Below are 22398 nucleotides of genomic sequence, written 5' to 3'. Positions count from 1 at the left end.
CCCTCCCCTCCCCTCCCCTCCCCTCCCCTTCCCTTCCCTTCTCGACAATGTAAATCAAGATGACCACCAGTGAATTCAGAAACACAAACTGATTATAAAACTGGTGTAAGAGCATTGCCAGGCTCTCTTTGGTGATGCTCAGGAACAAGCTGCCTTACACAGCGACTGTGACTAATCCTCTGCACTGGCTGGGCAGAGAAGAACCTGACCACACTCAGTAGTGAGGGAAATCACATCACCCACTGCTCTCTTGCACTGGCAGCACCGACTGACATGCGGCAGCACATTGCATGGTCACACGGTCGAGTGGCTGCTGTCCCCTGTCACACCGGCTGACAGATGCTGCCACCGCTGAGTAAGGACACTTGATCCCCTCCTGAATCCTCTCCTGAACTGCCATGGCTTTCAGCCCAGGATGCTAAAATCTCACATCACCTTAGAAGAGAGGGCTGAAGCCTGCAGTGGTTCAGGATTGGATCCACAGTGAGATCTGCCTTCCAGGACAGTCACCTCTCTCAAGAGGGTGAGGCAGCCAGTTGGGACCAAAATCAGGTTTAGTCATACAGGTTTCATTCATATCCACACAACTGTCAGAGCCCTGAAATACTATAACAGAAGCAGTGCCTGCAGTTACAGGAGGCACTGTATTGAACAATTTCACTATCTTATTTCTCTTTTCAATCATGCATATTTAATATTCTCTTAATGCACTTGCTTTGAGAGCATTTTCAGCTGGATTGTACTTTTAAAGACAAATTCTGGGGAGCTGTCATGCAAACTCCCAGACTTTCAGTCACCCAAACTGGTCCAAACTGTGAGAAGTGGATGCTCTCCATGTAGGAGTGAAGGCAGAGAGAAACCATAGACTTGAATAAATCCATGCAAAATGACAGGTTTTATACATTCATTTTGGTATACACATTTACATAGGTGGGTGTAATTTCCAATACATAAAGTACAAGGCTCAAACAGTAACATGATTAGAAATGAAGCATACATAGAGAATAATAAAGATAATTACTCATAGCCTCTCTGCAAACATACTCAGAGAACAGGACCATGACATGGCTTCTCCAGATATTTTAGCCCTGGATAGTGAAGCCTATTTTTTGGATCACTATGTAAGTGACAACTATGCAAGCAAAAATTTCAGAGGCACCTCAGTATGATGGCAAATGCATCTCATTATTTATTAATTAGAATAGGATTAATCAAAACAATGTTTGAAAAGTGAAGGACATGTATAACTGTTCTAAAGATACACATTCTTGTAGGGCTGGGAAAGGTACTTTTGACTTCCTACCTATTTTTGTACTAAGACATTTCATTATTTTAACTTTGGACCTGCCATGAGAATAAACATTTAGCTGTAATTTCAATATTTTGTTGCAAAGGTAGGCACTGTTTACTCACACTATAATACAAAGCTACTACTAAGAAATGTAGAAATGTTAAATGTCTTTTATTTCACTGTCACATTTCACAGTTTAGCAGAAGATAGAAGCTAAAAAGGCTGCACAGTCATGCCTAGTACTGAATCAAGTGTACAGACGTATTCCACAAATGCTTTGTCTCTGCCAAGGGCTTTTTTTTTTTTTCCCCCTAATAGTTTGTTGAAGAAGATAAAATTCATGTTGAAGAATAGAGAATCGTAAGACTTTGTGCCACTTACTTTCCAGTTTGGCTGTTTTTTGGCTTACCTGAAAATTAAAACGCATCCAGACATTATGCCCTTTTCCACAGTCATTAACATAAAGCAAAACAAAGGGAAGAAAATCTGTTTGTCTGTGGTACTGGTGACTATTTTCCTTTTGTGAAAATATGACTTAAAGTAATTTTCTAGTGTGTGTGGTGTTTAACCAATATTACAGACTTGTCCCTATTGCATGCCTAGTTAAGTAGAAATGGATCAAACCTCTTTGGTCAATACGGAGAGCACTTCACACATCAGCTACGGAGCATTCAATGCAATCACACAGAAGAGCATTTCCTGCCCATTGATCAACAATAATTCCTGGCATTTACAAGGCATCTTTAATCAGAGACATGAAATTGCTCTGCAATGGTAATAAATTCCCAGAGTACCCCCCTGAATGAGATGACAAAGTTTTTGATTTACAGAAGAGCAAAGTAAATCATAGAGAAGTGAAATACTTGCTCAAGGTCAGATGGTAAATTTTTTGGCAGAGCCCAGAAAAACATCTAACCTTAAAGCCTTTTAAATTTGTGGGAAATAGGAGTAAACTTTACTGTAGCAGATTACTGAGTTTTAATCTGCCATTTGCCTACTCTGCACAGAGCATAACCTCTTTGTAATGACAATGCAAAACAATGAAGAATCGTGTTTCCATGCAATTATGTTAGATTGTATGTATGCTAGGAAAGGACAGGGAATACTTGAAGCGTGGAAAACTTTTTAAACTTGGGAACCACTGCAAGCTTTTGAACGAGGAGCTCTAATGCAGAGGCACAGTAGTACAATCCTGTATTCTAGTTCTGCTGTTACTTGGCAGTAAAAGGGACACTCATTCTGAAGAAAGATATAATAGGCTGCATATGAACTACACTCACAGATGAGGCCCCAGTTTAAAGAGCAAAAATTCTCTCTACAGATACATATGGAACAGAATTGGTTTGCAAATGTGTAGATCTGTGAAGAACAGGCTATAAATACCTAGACAGATGTCAGAGTATTTGTTTACAAACCTGTTCAGAGCTATGGGACAAATCATAACTTCTTCAGAGCTGCAAGGAAAAAGAATCTGAATAGTAAAAATACTATAAACATTTTTAGTTATTTTATCATCCTTGCTTTTATTATAAACAGGAGTGATGAACTGTCATGATTAATAGGATATCTATTTCTGGAGGTTGTAGGGGGTTGAAAACCCTCTTCCTCATGCAAATCAAATTGCAAATTATATCTAAGCCCTAGTACATTTAATAATATAGACAGTTAAAAAAAGATCCTTTCCTGTATACTCCACATCTTGTTCTGCTCTTTTAGCACTTCGGTCCTTATGGTTTCAAATATGTGCTTTGAGACCTGTTTCACACCCCCGGTTTCTAAATCTTTTGTCATTCTTCTTCACAATTTTGAATTTAAATACAGAAAAAAAAGACATTTATGGTTTAACATTTTAATAATGCTGCAGTCAGATTTTATTAGTGCTTCTCTGTTACATTTTGCATGAGATAGGAAAGAGTAATGAAGAGAAAGAATATCATTGTAGGGTTTTAGGCTTATGAGCTTAATGTATTATGATACAACAAAATGTATTATCTAAAGGTCCCCTTCTCACAAAGGCAAATGACAGCGCCATAGATACAGCAATATAAAGCAGCAGTCAAACCAGCAATAACATTCTGTAACTGCAAAACCATTTTTGATTAAAATGTAATTTATTTTAAAAAAAAAGAAAGAAAGAAATAAAGCGCTTTAGGATTCCAGCTCTTGGCTGTATACACACAGTAGGTAGCCTGTGAGAACAGAAATGACCGGCTAAACAGAACCAAGGCTATTGTGTAACTTGTCCCCAAATCTGCAGCCACCTGGGCAGCGCGAGTGGCTCGGGATGTGAGGAACCACCGGCACAGCAGGGCACAGATGGCTGGCAGGAATTACTTTCTCGGGAAGTCTGGGCAGTTTCAGACATTCCTGCAGCTGCTAGAAAAAGTCTAATTAAAATCTTATTGCTTTCTTCCTATGCTCTCTTTGCTACCCTAGCAGGCATGAAGGTAACGCCAAAGGAAAAATGGACAATTTCTTAGTGTGGAACCAAATCCACATTAAAGGTAGAAGGTGAAGGGCTCTCTTCGCTCACATTCCAACTTGTCATGAACCTTACTCCTTATTAGGAGTACCTCCGTAAACCTCTGCTACACTAAATACTGATTCCAGGAGAACTGATGCTGGTGTACCAGAAGCCTGGCGGGTGTACATACCCGTACGCAGGTACCCTATACAAACACGGTGTGTGTGTGTGTCCATGTGCACACACACAAACAACCCACACCCACAGCCGGCCATGCTGTGACACGGCCCTCCCGCGCGGGCCCCCAGAGGAAGCGGCGGCGCGCGGGGCCGCCGCGGGCACGCGCACTACCCGGCATGCAGCGGGCGCGGGGCTCGCAGGAAGATGGCGGCGCCGCTGGAGGAGTACGAGAAGGAGGCGGGCTGCGTCCCCATCCTGCACCCGGAGGTGCGAGCGGCCCGCCCGCAGGGAGCGGGGCGCAGGAGCGGGGCTCGGGGCGCGGCCGGGACGGCGTCCCGCCGTGGGGCGGTGGGGAGCGGGGCTCGGCGGGAGGACGGGCGGGCGGGTTGCGCGAAGGGCGGGAGGTGCGCCGCCGCCCCCCGCCGCCGGCCTGGGTGTGCGCGGCGGCGGGCCGGGGTGGGCAGGGCCGGGCCGGGCCGGGAGGCGGGTGCGGGTGGCGGGGAGCGGTGCAAGGTCCACTGGGGGCCCTCCGTGCGCCCTCGCCGGCGGTGCTGCCCGCCCCCGGGGCGGGGGGCGAAGCAGCGGCGGGGACAGAGGTGCCGCGGCAGCGCTCGGGGCTCCGCGCCCGGCCCGGGCCGGCTGCCCGGGGGAAAGCGGCTCGGAGGAATAAGTGCTTCCCTTGGGTTTGGATGGCACTGGTGTGCCGCTCAGCGCAGCTCGGGGCTGGCCCCATCCAGCCCAGCGCTCCCCGTGTGGCGTGAGAGCAAGCGGTCTGTTTTTTCCAGTGTGTTGATGATGGGAGAAATGTTTACAGGTAACATGTAGAGGTCGTTTCGTGACATTTTTTTTTTTACCCTTCTTGGGCCGCCCACCGTCAGCAGCATGTGTGTATCCTTGAGGACTAGTATGATTGTTTTGAAACGTGTTTTAAATAGCTTAGAAAAGCTTTTACATACGGACTTGTCACCTGATACGTTAAGGGCTGTAAGAATTGATTTTTTTCAACCTACAAAACAGATAAGTGCGTATGTCAGGCTCCAGTTTTTGAAAAACAGATGGTATCCTTAAACAGTATCTTAAAAGACAGTTTAATTGATCACTGAAAGCTCGGTAGGCCCCTCTGTGCTAGGTCGTCTACCTTACCTACTCTACCTCTCTAAACTGCGCTCAAGACTAGAATAGTCCAGTCTTTTCTGAAAGGAGATTAGCTAGCAATAAACCCCAAGTAAGTTTCTCGATTTTTTTTTGTGGTTTTGTTTTGAGGTTTTTTTTGTTTGTTTTTTGGGGAATATATTTTAAAGAATGTGTATAGATGTTGCTACATGTTTTTTCAGCCTAACTGGATTCACACTAAATGCAGTATCCTCAGTAGCAGTGTCTGATGATTTTCAGAAGTGACACAAGTTTTCAGTAGTGATCCAGACTGTAGGATGTTGATGCTCTTGGAAAGACAGTGTTCTTAACTTGTGGAAACTTTAGATAGGCAATCTAAGACTGGAAAATGGAATAAAAAACATTTACAGCTTGTCAGAAATCCATTGTGTTTTAAAGATTGAAGACTAGTGTTTTTTAACTTTGAGTACTGTATAGCAAACTAAAATCTCTCAGTTTAAATTGGTAGTCTAGCTAGTTAATGTGGTAGAATTTTATACTGTTCCTTTGATGCATGAAGTTGAATGTGTCCACAAAAGATAGGAAAGGAAGTTAATATATATTGTCTGCTATAACATCAACTGAAATTTTTTAATATGCAATAAATATCACTAGTTTGGAGGGAGTTTCATAAGATTGTTCCAGAAATGCTGACTGTCTGACTAGATGTTACTCACAAGATAGTTTCTACATGGATTTCAGTTAGTGTTTCCTTATTCCCTAAAGTCTTTGTACAGATAAGCTTTAAAAGAAAATGATGATTTTCATGTTGGTGGTGAGACAGACTGACTGTTAACAGACACTCCAGACTCTCTTAAAAGCTTAAGGATTGTGTGCCATAGCAGAGCTGTATTGTGACAGACCTGCCCACTGAACAATGCAGTGCATCTGAGCTCAGTTGTTTCTGAGGGTCAGGGGCCTTAATACGTGGTGATTTCCACTTTTTAAGAGAATAGCACCATGTCCTTATGCAAGTAATGATGTTGGAGCATATCATCAATTTCAATATTTGTGTACATTTAAAACTTACACTTTTTATAGGACTGTCAAAATCTTAATTTTTTGTTTCATGGTGCTGTTGTTTGTTTCGGATACTTTTTCAGGTATTTTTTGTATGCTTTTTAGCAAGACTTTTGCTTTTTACTGTCTTTTTGTATTGACTAATTTGGATTATTTTCAGATTGCTGTAAGTTTTTTGTTTGTTTTTGTTTTTTTTTAAAGGCTATATTTGTTTTTATCTAGTCTCCAAGACTTTGGATTTTGCCATGAAATACTATGAATGCAGTATTAATGTTACAGGAAAGAGGTTCTAAGGAATAGTGAAAAATTATTTAAATAGATGTCATGAAAGACTCAGTTTAAAGTGATTGAGTAATTTTGGTAAGAAGAGGTAGAAACTGATGGAAATATGAATGCTTTAGGAAACTTATGGTGGGAGTGCTTTTTGTGGGGCATTTGTGTGGTACCTTATGAGTTCTTAGGCCTCCCTTGCTCCCTCCCTCATGAATGCAAGCTGAACTTAAGTAATAGACTCTTCTTTCTAAGGATATTTATTCTGTCTAATGACAAGTTCAGTTTAGTATGACAGTACAGATCCCACTTTTCTAGCTGTGAGATTGCTAGTGAAACATCAAAGCTTCTGAAGATAATTTTAGTGGTGAAGTACAACAAATAGTATTAATTGCATGTGTGATATTTGTAGAATGATCTTGCAATAGGTGATAAATGCTTAGAGAACTATTGGTTAACTGATACATCCTGGAAATAGTTGTTAGGATTATTCTGGAATTTCACTGTTCCTAAAAGTCTTGGAGGAGTTAGTCTACTGGACTCTGATTTTTTTCTTTAATGTTTTGGATGTAATATCAAAATTGTCAATAATAAGACTTGCAGACAAACAAGATGGATGGGTGCTAAGCAGGGAGGATGGAACTGTACAAAGCCATCTAGAATTAACGTGAAATTATGTTGGTAAAGCAAGGCACATGTTAATGCAGCTATATTCAAAGTAGTACACTGAAGGGAAGGAGCATATGCATGGGATTGTATCCCAAAAGTTATTGACTGATAGGATACAAATACGAACAAGCAGTTCAGCAGAAGTTCTCAGTATAATGCTTTGTTTAAAAATGTATAAGAACAAGGAGATGATTTTTGCTTGAACATGTGGTAATGCTAATGATGAACTTTTGTCTTTAGAAGTTATTTTTAAATAGTGTATGGGAAAGAATTAAAATTTGTTTTAATAATGCTTTACAGTAAATGCCTGCAAAAACCCTGTTGGCATGATCTGAAAAAGTGAGAGGTGTCTTTTTTTTCCCTCTACGTTAATATTTTCTTACTGAAATCCAGTGCTTTATTCAGTTCGTGCTTTACAAGATCCAGTGACTGGAAAGTGAAGTTGAATGGGAACAAATTGAAAAGCACAAGTGGTAAAGGAGGATGAGTAATCATTGTAATGAAGGAAGGAGGGCAGTGGTGGATTATCCAGCTGTTGATGTTTTCAGCTGGAGTTCAGGGATCTTTCTAAAGACCAACTGCAAGTTTTTTTAATTTCACAAATGTGTAACTGAGTGGTGTGTCAAATATGTGAGCGTAGAGGAGTGTAGACTGTATTGGAGTGACTCTGATGCATGTACATGAATTCTTCAGCAGGATTGGAAAGTGCACAGTCGACCAAAGGGAGCCCTGTAGGTGTAGATCTCAGAGTGGACATGACATTGGTTGACTTGCAGTGGGATATGGTAGCTCCACAATGAGGGATGCAGAGCACCCTGCAATGGCAGAGTAACACTGGGCTGAGGTGGTCCCTGCTGGTTTGTTTCCTTCTCAGTGTTCAGGTTTCTGACAGAATAGCAAGCTCTACTTCCTTTTATACAGTGTAGCCCTGGTGTGGGAATGCTACTCATGGTGATTATGTTTGTTATCCTCTGATCAAATTATTTTAATGGGCCAACAGACCTTCTGACTTCAAATTTTTTAGATCCTCTAAATAGGAGTGAATTCCTGACTCTTCTGTGGTAGGTGATGATAGGTTTGGATGTTTCATTCTGAAATTCAAGGGGTGGGCAGGTAGCACAGTCTTAGAAAATGGATTTTGCTTGTAATGCTCCTTTGTATTTGAAAAATACTCTAGATGTGTGCTCAGTATGGACTAAACTGCCAAAGATATTGCAGCTGTTGAGAACTGTATCTCTTCCTAAATGGTAAGAACTATTACTGGAAAGGAAGATCTGGATTGTTACTTCAGTGTAGTGTATTTAGCAGTGTCAGGTGGTATGGGATATATTTGAGAAAGATGGAAATTACTGTTTATTACAGACATCTCTCGGCATTTAAAAAATCTTGTCCAAGAACAATCTTCCTGCAAAGTTGAAAAGCAATTTTAACAGTTATGGGCTCTGTTTGACAGGAATTTTTCCAGATGGAAGACATCATACTTATCTTTGTTTCTGTCCTTGTGGTTCAATTTGTAACTACCTAGGAAGTTAGAAGCGTATATATTTGTATTCCTTGTTGGTACTTTTAAGAAAACAAGTAAACCTACTGTAAGTAGCTTTGCTCTGGTTTTTTTCTGTTCAAAATTTCAGTTCTATTCTACATGAAGTTTTGTAGATATTACTGGGATTGTACTAGAGTGCAGGCTGCTTTTAATTGTCCTGTACGGATACAGGACTTATTGTGTTGTTTAGTCAGGATCACTCCGGAGACAAGTCTTGCATTTGTGAGCTCATTCAAAGATCAGGTATCACTTATTATCCTGCTTAGAATGGACAGCAGAATTATAAAGTCTCAGACCAATTAACGTACTTGATATTGAAGGTTGAGCCTTGCTTTGTGTATCTTGGGCAGCTTTGGAGGTTGAGGATGGAGAGAACTGCAGATCTAATCCAACCTTATATTACAGGCTGAAGTTTTTTAAAGTATTTCTTTTTATTGCCAGAGTACTAATTATAAAGTAAAAAAGAAAACGAAATCGTATGGTAATAGGTCATATTGCATAACTGGGGAAGTTGCCCTCAAATTTAATTAGTCTGTTTAAGACTTAAACATGTTTCTGGTCTGAATTTAATTTATTTCTGTTCATTACATCTGGTGAGATATCTATCCAAATATAGGTCTCTCTGTATCTCTTTAATATGCTGATGATTATCAGATCCCTACACTACTGTTATGGTCTGCAGTCCTGACCCTTTTGAGTCTCTCACGTTCATTCGTTCTTTCTGTGTTTTGATGGCTTTGCTCTCGGTGCAGTAGCTGTGGCAGGAACTTGGGAGCAGAGCAGTTTTCTGGCAGTCACACAGCTGTGGCAGTTGACACCTTCTGGATAACCCATCCCTGGAAGTCTTCGAGGCCAGGCTGGATCAGGCTCTGAACTCTTGTGACAGGAGTCCTTGCCTACAGCAGAGGGCTTGGAACTAGATGGGCTTCAAGGTCGCTTCCAACTGAGGCCGTCCTATGATTCCTGCTCATCATTCCCCATATATATTTGTACTGGTTTTATTGGGAGCTGTCACACTGGAAACTTGTACTCAAATAATGACCATCCCTTCAAGGTAGTTTCTAGGATAGGTCTTTCTTTTAGATAGGACTTTGTTTTTGTTGATAGTTGAAAAAACCTAATTTTGTCCTGTCCCAACATTGCCCAAGTTGTATCAGAGAGTATTAGTTATTCCCCTTTTTCTCTCTCCACACGCTCCCTGCCCTCCCCTCCCAGTAAGAATGATCTGTTGTTTACTTCTAGGTTGCAGACAATGGTAAAAGAGGGTTGGTCAAGGCACAGCCTCTGAAGGATACTTAGTGTTATCATATTGACACTTCTCAGGAGGTTTCAAATGAGAAAAAAATAATACAGGGTTTTTTTTGGAGCATACTCCTTAACTAGGAGAGTATGTATAATATCACAAAGCAAATCATAAGAATAAAGCTTGCTCACCTGTAGTTTTTAATGCATACGAGACAGACCACATTAACTTCCATTATATTCTAATTTCTTAATCAAAATATCAGACACTACTAACCCAAACACTTTGGACATTAACTGTGTTTGACCATTGCTACTAATTTATCAAATGAAAGTGACAGGTTTAATTTCCTGTGAAACCATGGTACTAGTCTTTGCTAGTCTGCTATATTGGTAGTGTTTGCTTTTTTGTCAGTTTTACATCAAAATGTAGAAAAGCCAGCAATAACTTAAAATGGCAGCCATTTATAACCCATGTCATCTTGTATCCAGACTGCAGGAGTTTCTTCTGGCTTAATGAATAGCAATCTTCACATCTTTTGGACTGTACGGTTGACCCAAACAACCTGTATTTCTCAGAAGTTTAATACTTGTTGTTCTATGGAAAGCATTTTATTGGGGCAACTGAAATTTTCTGGCCAGACTTTATTCTGCACTTACCGAACATTTTCAAATTTTTTGTGTATTTGTGTTTTTATTCACAGTTCTATCATTCTTCATAATCTTGACAACTTTTGTTCATCTCTCTTATTGCTAGGATGGTGCTTGCCCTTCTAGGGACAGGGAGGTATTGTATCCTCTTGCTAGCATTTTATTTTTTCATATTTTTCTAATTTGTCACGGTCATTACCACTGCTTCACTTGCCATTCTTACAAGATATGTTTTTTAATAGTTGTTTTGTAACAGTAACCTTTGAAAAGTGCAGTTTTTCACCATCTGGTCTTTTTCTTAATGGTAAAATTGTGGCTTCTTGGGCATCTGGAAAAACACTTAAACTAGTTTTCAGCTATTTAAATTTTTGTTCTGCATATCTTTTTCTGATTTGGGCAGTAATTGATTTTAAAGTTAAAATTTTGTGTTGAGACATCTCTTAATTTATTAATTTATCTCTTAATGCATACGAGATAAATGCCTGGTTTTACCCAAATTTGTGTTGATTCAGTTTGCCTTTACTTATTAAGCACAGGCCTTATTTCTCTCAGATTTCACGGAAGATCTGTCTTTCAACAGTGCTTGTTTCACTGTGTTTGCCTGTTTGCTTATGCAAGTAATGAGACTTTATGAATGTGGAAGAAAATATACAGAATTAAGGAGGAAGATGTTTATTTGCTGTTTGCGTGAAAGCTGAACAACATTGCCATTGGTACTGACATGTTTAGATAGGAGCAGTCTCAGTAATTGGTATTGCAGCATGCACACTGTCCTCTGGCTTTTCAAAGACAGTATGAGATAAAGATTTGACTTTCATTGTATCCTTGTAGCTGAGAGAAACACTGGGGTATATTACAAATGAGACTGTGGAGCAACATGGAAAGCTGTTTCTGAAGTCAAAGGGAGTCTGGCTGAATGGAAGCCTTGGGCCTGTCACGCCAGTGCGTGCTGTTACATTAGACTGCAATTTGTCTTGTGCAATTTTGAAATCTAGTAATTTTGTTCGACGCTTGTAGGATGCCCTGAGGTACGTAGAAGTGTTTCCTTGATTCTCCCTGTAAGGGAGGAGGTACCAAAAGTGGAGGGTAGTGGGCATGCTGTGGTCAGAGCTTGAAAAGCTGCTTAAGATCAGGAGATGATTCGAGAAGGAGGGAGTGCAGTAGCAAGAGAGGGAGGACATCAGAGCATGCTCTGAGAACACTTGCGTTGCTGGCTCTGAGGATGTAATTTTTGTGATTGAGTTTAAACTGGTTTCAAGCCATGGTGGAACCCAGACACAACTCCTCACTCTTCTTGGGGGGAGCTCTTGCAGTTGTGTGGCCAGTGAGTGACTTGGGGTGGTGCTTGCTTGGTGAGTCTGTGACCTAATCTGATGCCCTTACTGTGCTGTTGTGAGAAACGGGAGGTGGTAATGGAGAAGGTGCAGCCAGGACCAAGAGTGTCATCACCTGCCTGATTGCAGGTCACTTCTAGCTTGTCTTAAGCTGATTGTGATTTAGGTGCTTGCAGCAACACTTCTATGCCAGTGATGCTTGTCTGCTCCCAGGATGAGTCAGTTCAGGGAAGTAAATCAGTAGAAAATGGATCCAGTAAAAAACCACTGTGAATAACCTTCTGTCAGTTCACTAAGCCTTCTCCTGGAAGGGTCAAGTGCACTAAAGCACCGACAGAAGGTAGATGGTGAGCTGGCAGTTCTGGTTTGAAAAGTGAGGAGCTGGAGAGAATGGGACCCTTCTGCAGTGTTAGACCACGGATTCACTGAGCTGTCTCATTTGCAGCAGAAGATTGTCTATTAGCATGACTGGAAGCACCTTTCATGCACTTCCTAGTTGTGGTGGGTTAACCAGCCTGTGTTTGTTAAAAGTGGGAGTGGGTGTTTGCTGGCTATTGATGTGAGGCTTCATTGGCTACTAAAAAGCTGAGATGGGAATGGTGAATTGATTTTTTTTTAAGGATTGAACACAACTTATACTAACTTTTTTTCTCTGTATAAGCCAAGGAGAAAAGAGCATCTGTAGCTAGGCTGACTGCTCATTCTGTTGTGTGTACTTACTGGTGATCTAATTCTTGATGGATAGAAAAAACATCTACCTTTGAAAAAGATTTTTAAGAATATCCTCTTCTGTGTATTTTAAAAAGAGGACTGTTTTTCCTCCAAGTAGCTAAGTATCAGTATTTAGCTAGACACATACTTGGGTGCATTTTTGAAGTTTAGTACTTTAAAAGAGTGAAATATGTAAATGGTTTTGCATTAATCTCATGATTGACTCTCTTAATGGTCGGTCTTTCAGGGATTTTTTTTTAGGTTGATGGCTCTGTAAGCTTGTTTATTGTGAGACCCAGACCTGTGTAAATTACTTGGAAAAAGAATAGTTTCGTTTTTGCCAAAGACCTGAGATTTTTGGCTGAGAACATAATGCAACACTCCTTGAAAGGAAAGACAGAAAGATACATGTACATGTTAGTGTAAGTTGCTGCCTAAACAAAAGCTTTATAGTGAGCTTTATGACATAGCATTTTAAACTTTTAATTTTTTTAACCTTTACAAATGCTAGTAAATGTAGCTCTTTTAAATGGCACTTAGGTTTTGATGCTTTGTGTGCAAATACAAAGACTCTTGAAAAGCCTATTTGTGAAGCTATGGCTTCCTAAAGTATAACTATTCAATTTAGGAGCAAATTCAAGGAAATTGCTAGAAAACAGTTGACTGGTTTTGGGTGCTTATTTTGAAGAAACAAAACTTACCATTACCAGCTGTGCTTTAAATCACATGAGCTCTGACCTCTGCCTAGAGTGGTTGGATTAAGGGCTCTAGTTGAGCATCTCTAACTCGTTATGTAAAAAATTAGATTTGTGTTGGAGAGTGTGCAGGATTATGCTCTCTGTGTGATGCCTGACTTGCATGTGGGTGGAAATCTGTAGCAGCAAAAGGACTGATTTATGGTGTTAGAGGTGAGGCTTTTCTCAATCTTATTTCACCATTTTATAAAGAAAACATTGTCAATTTAAACTGTAGATTGATTAAAGAAAGGTTGAGTATTAGGCATAGATTTATTTCCATTGTTTATATGTTCTATAATTAGCTTCTCTAGGGATTTTTATAAATGCATCTTTTCTTCTAGTGCGTCAAGAAACACGCAGTTAGACCAAAATTGTAGGAGGTAAACTGAACAGACTTTACAAAATTCAGTAATATATAAAAAGTAGTGGAAAACAATAACATAAATGCCATTTAATGGAATTTGATTTTATCATGTCATACTCATTTTGTGTAATTTAGTGCTATAATAGGAGCAGGGAGAATCCTAATGGTAAACCATGAAGGCAAGTCTGATGGTATTTATATGCAAGCCAAACACTGAAGTTTTTTTTTAAATGCATAATTTTATCAGTTCATAAAATAAGTGGTATGGCATGCTTTTTTATTTTTTTTTTTCATGGAGAATCTAGTCTGGTTGAGGTGGAAATTTTCTAGCATGGATTAGCTAAACTGAAGGTGTATATGAATCATCCTGGTCCAGACAATCTATAACAGCTCATAGCTACTGAACACTCTGGCTCCTCAAAGTTATGAACCTGCATAGCCCTAGAGAATTTTTAACTTTCTGGGCTAGGTGTTTGTGTGGGTATGAGAAGGATCAGACTGTTCCCACTTGATGACGGTCAACAGTTAGATTAATTGTTGCAGCAGTAAATGTTGGGAGAAACTGGTTTCTGGAGAAGAAAAAGCTACTCTTCTTATGCCTGTAAAATGAACAAATTTTAGCTTCTGTTTCTGTGACTTTGTAAATTGCAGAGTTAGCTTAAGAGGTAGGGGAAGGAGAGTTACCATAAACTTCAGAAGAGGATCTTTCATTAAGAAAATTAAAATACCAGCAGTGTCTCATTGTTGTCGTTTCTGTTTGATCAATTTGCTTGTATTTATTTTGGGAGCATTTTGCTATTAATGTTAGTTCATAAGTGACTAGTCTTTGTGTGTATAAATGAATGTGGGTGTTTATAATATGCAAATAACTATATATATAAATTTGTTATAGAAGTAGGAGGAAAACTGGGAGAGCAAACTATAAAGCACTATACTGTAATAAATGAAAAACAGGGAAATTGAACACCCAAATACGGAGGAAGGAATTCTTTAATACTAATCTCGAGTAGTCCCTGCTAAATGTAACACACATACATGAGGATTATAATTTAGCTTCCTTGAAACAGTTGCAATTACTTCCAATTTTGTGATGATTCTCGGACTGCAGCCAGATATGGAAATATTGTAGTCATCAATTTAAAAAGAAACTATCTTATTTCTGTTAAGAAACAGGTGCATAGTATGGAATATTTTATGGAAGGTAATACTTTTATTTCTAAGTTTTTATTTTAAAATCTGTTAGTATTTTCTCTCTAAGTCTCAATGATCTTGGTCACCATTCAGAATTTGAGTGTCTGATTTTGATCATGGTATCGCTTCCTTGCAGCAACATTGCATAATGTTGAAGGAAAAGCAGACCTAGCCATCTGTTAATGCCTACCAGAGCCATGTGTGGCAGCTGTAAGCAGCAGTTCTTTCCTCCCTTCCTTATGCCCAAGCAGGCGTATTGACCTATTCATATCCTCCTGCTCTGTATAATTGTGAATTATGAAAACTGCTATCTCAGAATAATTCAGTCTTGGTCATCTTATTCTTTCATACATAACTGCTTAGCTTATTTTATTCTGTAAATACTATTCTAAGAATCCTTCTTAAGCTTGTTTCATTTAGGATTTTTTATTGGAAAATATTAAAAGCTTTGAGTACTGAGGGGAAACAAGCATAACTTTATTATGCGTTTGGTTGTGAGGAGGACTGATTGGAAATGCTGATATTAGCAGAGCTTCCAAGAATAAACACTTTTCCCCTCTCCTCTCTGTTGTGCGTCATGCTTTTTCCTTTGGAGTTATATTTCATATTTTGCATTGTCTTCTCTCTCCCTATGTTACTGGTCCTGTTTTCCAGAGGAGATTTGCTTTTTTCTGTGTTGTTTCTTTTTTTTTTGCCAAAACTTTTTTGTTGTTGTTGTTATTTTTAAAGCATTATTCTCTTTTGTGGTTTTTTTTTTCTACGCTGCATTACTTGTGCATCTGTGCAAGCAGTCTGCACATTTTCTGACTAATGAGTAATGACAAAATAGTCACAGATGCATATGAGTAAGATTTGGGCCTTGTCAAAGGATAGTCACTGAAGTGGGAAGCTCATCTAGAAAAAGTGATCCTTGGTAGGAATGGGGGAACCAAATAATACTCTTACAGATGAGCAAAATTTGTATTTCTTGCAGTCTTGCAGCCAACTCTAGCTGTTTCTAAGCAGAATAATTTTCTTCAACCCATGAGCTCAACTTCTTGGTTATTTAAAAGCTGAAGTGTGTTGTCCCTGATTACTTAGTAAATTAACAATTAGCAGGTGTAGGAATGTTCCTGCTGCCTGCTGTTGGCTTACTTTCACTCTGTCAGTGGCTCTGGAGCCTGTGTTTTCACAGGAGAAGCACATTTAGCTTGCTGTCCTACTAAAAGATAAGGTTTTATCTGTTCCTTGTTGACCCCTCCCTTCCCTGTCCTGTAATGAGAGGAGTGGGTGTGGTGTGACCACAGCTCCGAGTACCAAAGCTGGCTTGAGTGAGGCAGCAGGAGCATGGAACCAAGAGCAGTGGATGAGAGTGGGCAGAGGAATGACCTTTCTCTTTTAGTGAAGGTAGCAATGTTGGCTCAAGTCCTGCTTGAAAATGGCTCCTTGAAACAGGATGAAACAAGTAGAAATCTAGTGTTTGCAACTTGCCTCTTTTAAATCAGTGACATCAGACCTCTGACCTACTACCTTCTTACTGGCTTTGCTGACTCAGCTGGGGAAGAGCCATTGTCACTAAAGATCAAGACAGTAAAAAACAAATGCACTTGGGTTTCAATTAGCTTTTCATCTTTTAATTGACTGTTAAGGTTTTTTATCAGTGGATCATTATTGAAAAATTAAGTTTTTCTGGAATAAATATTTTCATCGAAAAAGAGAAAATATTTTAACACTTGGGAAATGTTGAAGCCATTTGTGAATGCCGTTTATACTCTAGGCTCAAAATGTTAAGTTGCTATTTTATTATCAATCTGTCATATCATATGTTTACAAAAGTTATAGTAGTTTCAAGAATTTAAAGTATATTCCTAAAATTTGTGTGAGGGTGTATGAATTTAGGGGAAGTTCATTCTTTTAAGTGGGAACTTAAAAGCCTATACTCACAATTTTTCACTTTTTTAATGCTTATTTTTGTGCCTTTAATAGTGGAAGGCAGGTAATCTAGATCATTGTAGAATTTAAAAGTTGAACTTTCTCTTTTGTCCAGCAAGATGAAGGAAGTAATCTCTATTTTGTGTGTTACTATTTTTTGTTAACTCTGAAAAGATATACTGTGTAAGTGTCCTAGGTGTGATTTCTTTCTGGTTTAGCTGCTGATGCAAAATGACCCACACTGGGCAAATTCCCCCAGGTGTAGCACCACTGCAGCTGGTCCTGCTGTGGCTGAGCAGGCTGTGTGATGCCTGGGCAGGGGGAGCTTTGTTCAGGCAGCCTGCTGTCCAGTTAGAGAGGTGTCTGGATGTGTTACAGCAGTATCTGATGGTGGAGCCTGCTGAAACCATTGTTTGTCGTAGCAATGCATATGAGAAGAGACTACCATTTAAAAAGCCTGTTGTTATTAAACACAGTCTTTTAAATTGCTATGCTAAAAGTTTAGCAATGGGAAATGTGCCCCCTTGAGCAGATACCTGGTTTGTATTTGCTTATTGCAGGTCTTCTAAGGGTCTTCTACTTCGGGCTGTCAGTTGTTTTCCTGTTATTGGTAACTTGCCCAGTTAGTGGCATTGTCTTATTATTAGTCTTTGGTTATTTCTTTCTGAATTATTCTTTCTAGAATAACTAGGAAAAATGATTCTTCTACATTTATATTCAGGTGCCCTAGCCCTGCATGGGAATTTCAGAACTCTGAAGCAATTATTTTCAGTTCCTAGTTGCTACTTTGCCTCTTTCATTTTTGCCTTGTCAGCCAAGCATAGTGTGTAACAGCGTTATTTGCACTGACATGGTCCAAATCACCTATCACCAAGTGAATCAAGTGTTACTGCGATTCACAAAATCCAGGTTTTCTCCTGATTCCTGATAGCTTTTTTGCTCAGGAACCCAGAGGTTCCTCTGCAGATTACAGCCATAAACCAGGCAGTCATAATGCCAGGTTAGAATTACCCCTGTAGAATGGCACTTAAAGTAGCCGGCATGCTACTGTGATAATAGATAATAATGAGTAAAGATTTTGAGTCTAAGATTGGGAATCTGTGTGCAGGCTGCAGAGAATTGACGATATTGGCTGAGAATTCAGATTTTATATGCTTTACTGTGATTTACTGTTAAAGATTTACTTCCAAAATGAGCAGAGTCTGCGTATTCTTCTCAGGCACATCTAAAGTAATCTTTTTTCCTACAGCTTACACTGTAGTATAGAAGACTCCATGGTATGATTTTGGAGGTTGTGATGTTTGTAAAACTTGGGGAATTTTTTTGGAATTGTTTCAATTATTCCTAAACCTAAGATATGAACTCAACTCTCTCTATAAATTATCTATCTCTGGCTTATCTATTAGCTGGGGGAAGAAAAGGTTTGGTCAAGCTGTTGCCTTTTTCAGGTGTGAAGCAAAGCTGTGTTTCTGAATTGTTAGGGGATTGGTTGTAGCATATGATTTGGATGACAGCAGATGCCCTGTTACATTTTTAGGTTGTCTCTCCTGTAGAGATGGAGCAGAGCAATCTTCCTGCTGGGCTGGCAATGCTTAATTGGTTCATCTAGGTAATTTTTCAGGCTAGGGAAGAAAATTAAATTCTGCAGAATAACACTGTGGTAAAAAAAAGAGATAATCTACTGATCACTTAGGAACTGTGTGAAATGGAAGAATTTGGTTTTTTGAAGAAAAGTCATGCATAAGAATAAGTCTTTTGAAAATGACTTGCTGCACTAATCATCAGTGTTAACTGTGTTCTGGTTTTAAAGCTCTAAGTGCTTCAGATTCTTGGAAGGTTTTTAGTGTATAAATTTTCACAATTTTTCCAACTGTATAAATTACTATATTCATTTAGTGCAACCAAATGTACTTAATGCATTAGAAATTCCTACTTGAATTTGTTTTCCTTCTGTCCAGAATAGGTATATGGTATGTAATGAATGCAAGCATGCTTGACTGAAGTTACTCAGTTTTTAGATAAATATCAAGAGTTTTCAGATTTGCAACTAGACTAATTTATTGTTAGTTTACTCTGAAATTACAACTGTTTTTAGACTTCAACCTAAGTGGTACTTCAGCATGTTGAAATTTAGAAATACTTAAAATGTGGGTTTCAGAGTTTGGTTTTTTTAGCCTCTTTCAAAGAGATTATGTATATAATAATGTTAGAGTAGAACTAGTTATTTTAAAATAGCAGCCAAGATAGTGACATCTAAGGGTTAGAGGGCAGTTCACTTCAACTCCCATCCATTCAATGGAGAGCTGTTAATGCCCCAGGAAGCAAGAAAACACTTTGGCTCACTAGCCACAGCTGGGCACAGTAAGAAGTTATTTCTCATTGTGCCAAACATCTCCTTTTGCAGAAATTACTGCCCAGCTGAGAGAACTTGAGAAATAGGAAGGCCTGCTCCTGATGGCAATTGGAATTCTCTCTGGCTGTAATATATCTCTTAGTCAGTTGAGCTAGCAGGGCAACATACACCTTTAGAGAGAGGTAGTGGTGGAGAGTTGTGACTATGAATCCTTGTTAAGGTTAGGTGCACTGCATGATCATTGTCTTGACTCATCTTTATTTTAAAAAAATTAAAAATCTGTGAAGTATAATAATGAACTAGTTGATTGCTCATTTCGGTAACTGTGTAGAAGTTGGAATTGTTTCAATTGAACACCTTTCCTGAAGTGTTTAAAAGCTTTTCGAGGTTTAAAGATAATAATTCTTCTCATGGCAGTATATGTTGGGGAAAACAGAAAGTAAGCATTTTAATGAATTCAGCTGTAATACATTTTTAGAACTTGCAGAGAGCTTGCTCCTTTTTTTTTTGCTTTTTCACTCATGTTGCAGTTTTCATGCTTTATGGAGCTATGCTGAGTTGCATGGCTGGTGCACAGAGGCAGTAAGCTATAGCATCTGCAACATATAGAAAATTGTCCAGAAGATGTATGAAATTAATTGTTCAGTTTCTGCTTGCTGAGCTTTCATGTGTTTGTAAAGAAAAAATGATATATTGCTGCCCTAGTGATGTGTTAATGCAGTGGTTTCCACCAAGGGAAACACTGACCCTGGAAGTGTTTCCCTTCATAAACAGAATTAAGTCAGGGAGCTGTATCTGCCAAAGAACACATGATAGTCCTGCCAGTTACTTTTGAGACCCACAGCTTAAGCATCCACAGATAACCTCTGCTGTTTGAAATGCAACATTTATTTGTAGTAACAGAGAGAAACTTTGTCGGTTTATGGCAAATAACTTTTCTACCTATGTTATGTTGCCTTTATTAAAGCAAACCAAAAATAAAAACCCAAGCCCAATACCATGTAAAGAAATTTGTTCTTAGTTTTTGCTAGTCTTCTGTAAAAATGCAAGTAGGAAAAAAGTGTAGGATTTGGCACAACCTTGTGATTGCAAGTCGTGTTTTCTGTTAAGTGTTTGAAAAGTGTACAGGGAATATGGTGGTGGCCTGCTTTCCAAAATGTAGAAATGTACCATTCTTACATTTAGGTGGCTTTGTAGTACATTGAATTGTGTACTGGTTCTAGTTTTGCTTATTTTTTTTTCCTCAGAAACTTGCTGATTTGGGTGTTCTAAAAGCCAGTTTATATTTTTTAGGAAGTAAAACCTCAAAGCCATTACAACCATGGATACAGTGAATCTCTTGGACGGAAAAGCCACATTGATGATTACAGCACTTGGGACATTGTCAAAGCCACACAGTAAGTTTATTTTCGAATGTTAGATTTGTCTGTGTATCAGTTAGAAACAGTAAAACAGGTTATTTGTGTAAAGTGGAAGATAAACTGTATTTTTCAATCCAATAGTGGAAGATTTCAGAAATAACCTCTACAAAATTACAAATTTATGATCATGGTATAAGAAATATGGAAGGAATTGTGGCAAGTTGTAAATATAGGTGGTTGGTGGACAGATTGTTGCAAAAGAGAATGGTACTGATGTTTATTTTTCATAGGTGGTGATAGGTAAATTTATATGCAAACATAAGGGTTTGATTGATTTCTAGGTTAGGAGGAATGTGTCTCTAACTTACATTATCTCTGATTCTGCAGTCTCAATCCTACTGTGAAACAAAGTTTAGTACTGAAGGAGGACTGTAGGGGTAAACTGAGTACAGATCTAATTGCTGTTCTTTATGCAGATGTATTATACAAATTTGTTTGTTCCACAGTCCTCTAGCAGACACTAATTTACAAGACTTTTGAGAAAGTTGTGATGGCACTATATTTTGGTTTGCTACTCTTTGCCATTCAGAAACCATCACCACCATTACTTCTTTAATGAATTGAGATAGTTCTGTAATATTTTTATTTTGATTATTATATTGCTAACTTGAATGCTTAAACAATTATTTATTTTGTAGAACTATTTGGCTTTTTCTTCTTAAGAGAAGATTTTTCTTGCATTTTTTTCTTGCAAGAAAACCCCTGCCTAAACTGAAAGCAACTTTGCACCTCTGTGTGTGGCACAGGCCCAGTTTAGGCTTAGGAAGTATGTGCTTTCCTTCACTTCTTGTTCTGAGCTGTAAGGAGTTTAACTTCCTGAAAAATATATCTGACTGCTGTTGTTGCTCTAAATACTTAATGTAGCACTGCAACCTATAAGACTCACATTAGGGTATTTTTAGAAATTAAAATATTGGCATGATATCAAGCTAGCTGTTTCTTATAGAAGCATGGAAGCATGTTTGTCGGCAAAAGTGGTTTTAGAAGTTACCTCTTTCTATTCTTGTATGCTCATTGTATGTTTGAAAATCTAAAATATCTTTATCCCTCTTAAACCCGCTTTCAGCTGAGTTGTTACTCTTCTTTTCTGGTCTCCTCATACAAGAACCAACAACTCTGAGTTGACATCTTACCACAAGGACTGCAGTTTCATATTGTAGCCCTAATGGTTACTCTAGCAGGGAAGGGGGACTGTCAACATGATCAAGTCATGGTATCCACGCAGCACTTCCCTAACTAGAAGGAGAATTCACAGAATCACGGAATAAGCTAGGTTGTAAAAGACCTTTGAGATCATCAAGTCCAAGCTGTGACCCAATATTACTTTATCAGCTAAACCATGGTACTGAGTGCCTCATCAAGTCTTTTTTAAACACCTCCAAGGATGGTGACTCGAACACCTCCCTGTGCAGCCTGTTCCAATGCTGAACAACGCTTTCTGTGAAGAATTTCTTTACAATAGCCTAAACTTCCCTGGCGCAGCTTGAGGCTGTGTCTTCTCAGACACACCTTTATTTAAGCATTTACTAGGTTTTGAAGGCCATATTATAAAAGATGTCGGTCATAAAGGGAAAGATCTCTGAAATGTAAGGTAGAAAATAAAACCACCAAATATCATAAGACTTGCAGTAAAATAAATAATGCTGCTGCTATATTAATTCAATGTTCTTGGAAAGATACTTTTTCTCCTAAAATGATGTAGCTATCTGCATTTATAGAAGCATAAGCTATTGGATCCACGTAGAAAAATAGGTGATCTTATCGTCTACCTTTTGTCCTCAAATGTTAATATTAACTTACATTAGAGTTTCTGCTGATTTTCTCTCACTTTGTAATTCAGCACTAATGTAAGAATGTTGTCACAATTTTTTTTTTTAAAAAGGGCCACTCATTA

The 22398-nt window shown here is 38.8% G+C and overlaps 1 protein-coding gene across 1 annotated transcript in view; it reads left to right on the top strand.

Moving 5' to 3' along the window:
- Window positions 1–4095: 4095 nt before the first annotated feature.
- The window catches only part of ZDHHC17 (zinc finger DHHC-type palmitoyltransferase 17), a 68545-nt gene continuing 50242 nt past the window's right edge, over window positions 4096–22398 (top strand). Inside the window, exons 1-2 of the mRNA XM_033057969.1 lie at window positions 4096–4202; window positions 20377–20480. Of these exons, the coding sequence (XP_032913860.1) occupies window positions 4140–4202; window positions 20377–20480 (167 nt within the window). The 5' untranslated portion in view covers window positions 4096–4139. The remainder of the gene's footprint in view (window positions 4203–20376; window positions 20481–22398) is intronic.

This window comes from Catharus ustulatus, chromosome 4, assembly GCF_009819885.2.
Source record: "Catharus ustulatus isolate bCatUst1 chromosome 4, bCatUst1.pri.v2, whole genome shotgun sequence".
Taxonomy (NCBI): domain Eukaryota; kingdom Metazoa; phylum Chordata; class Aves; order Passeriformes; family Turdidae; genus Catharus; species Catharus ustulatus.
The sequence above is the reverse complement of the archived record's forward strand: the minus strand, read 5'-3'. Positions and strand labels throughout refer to the sequence as shown.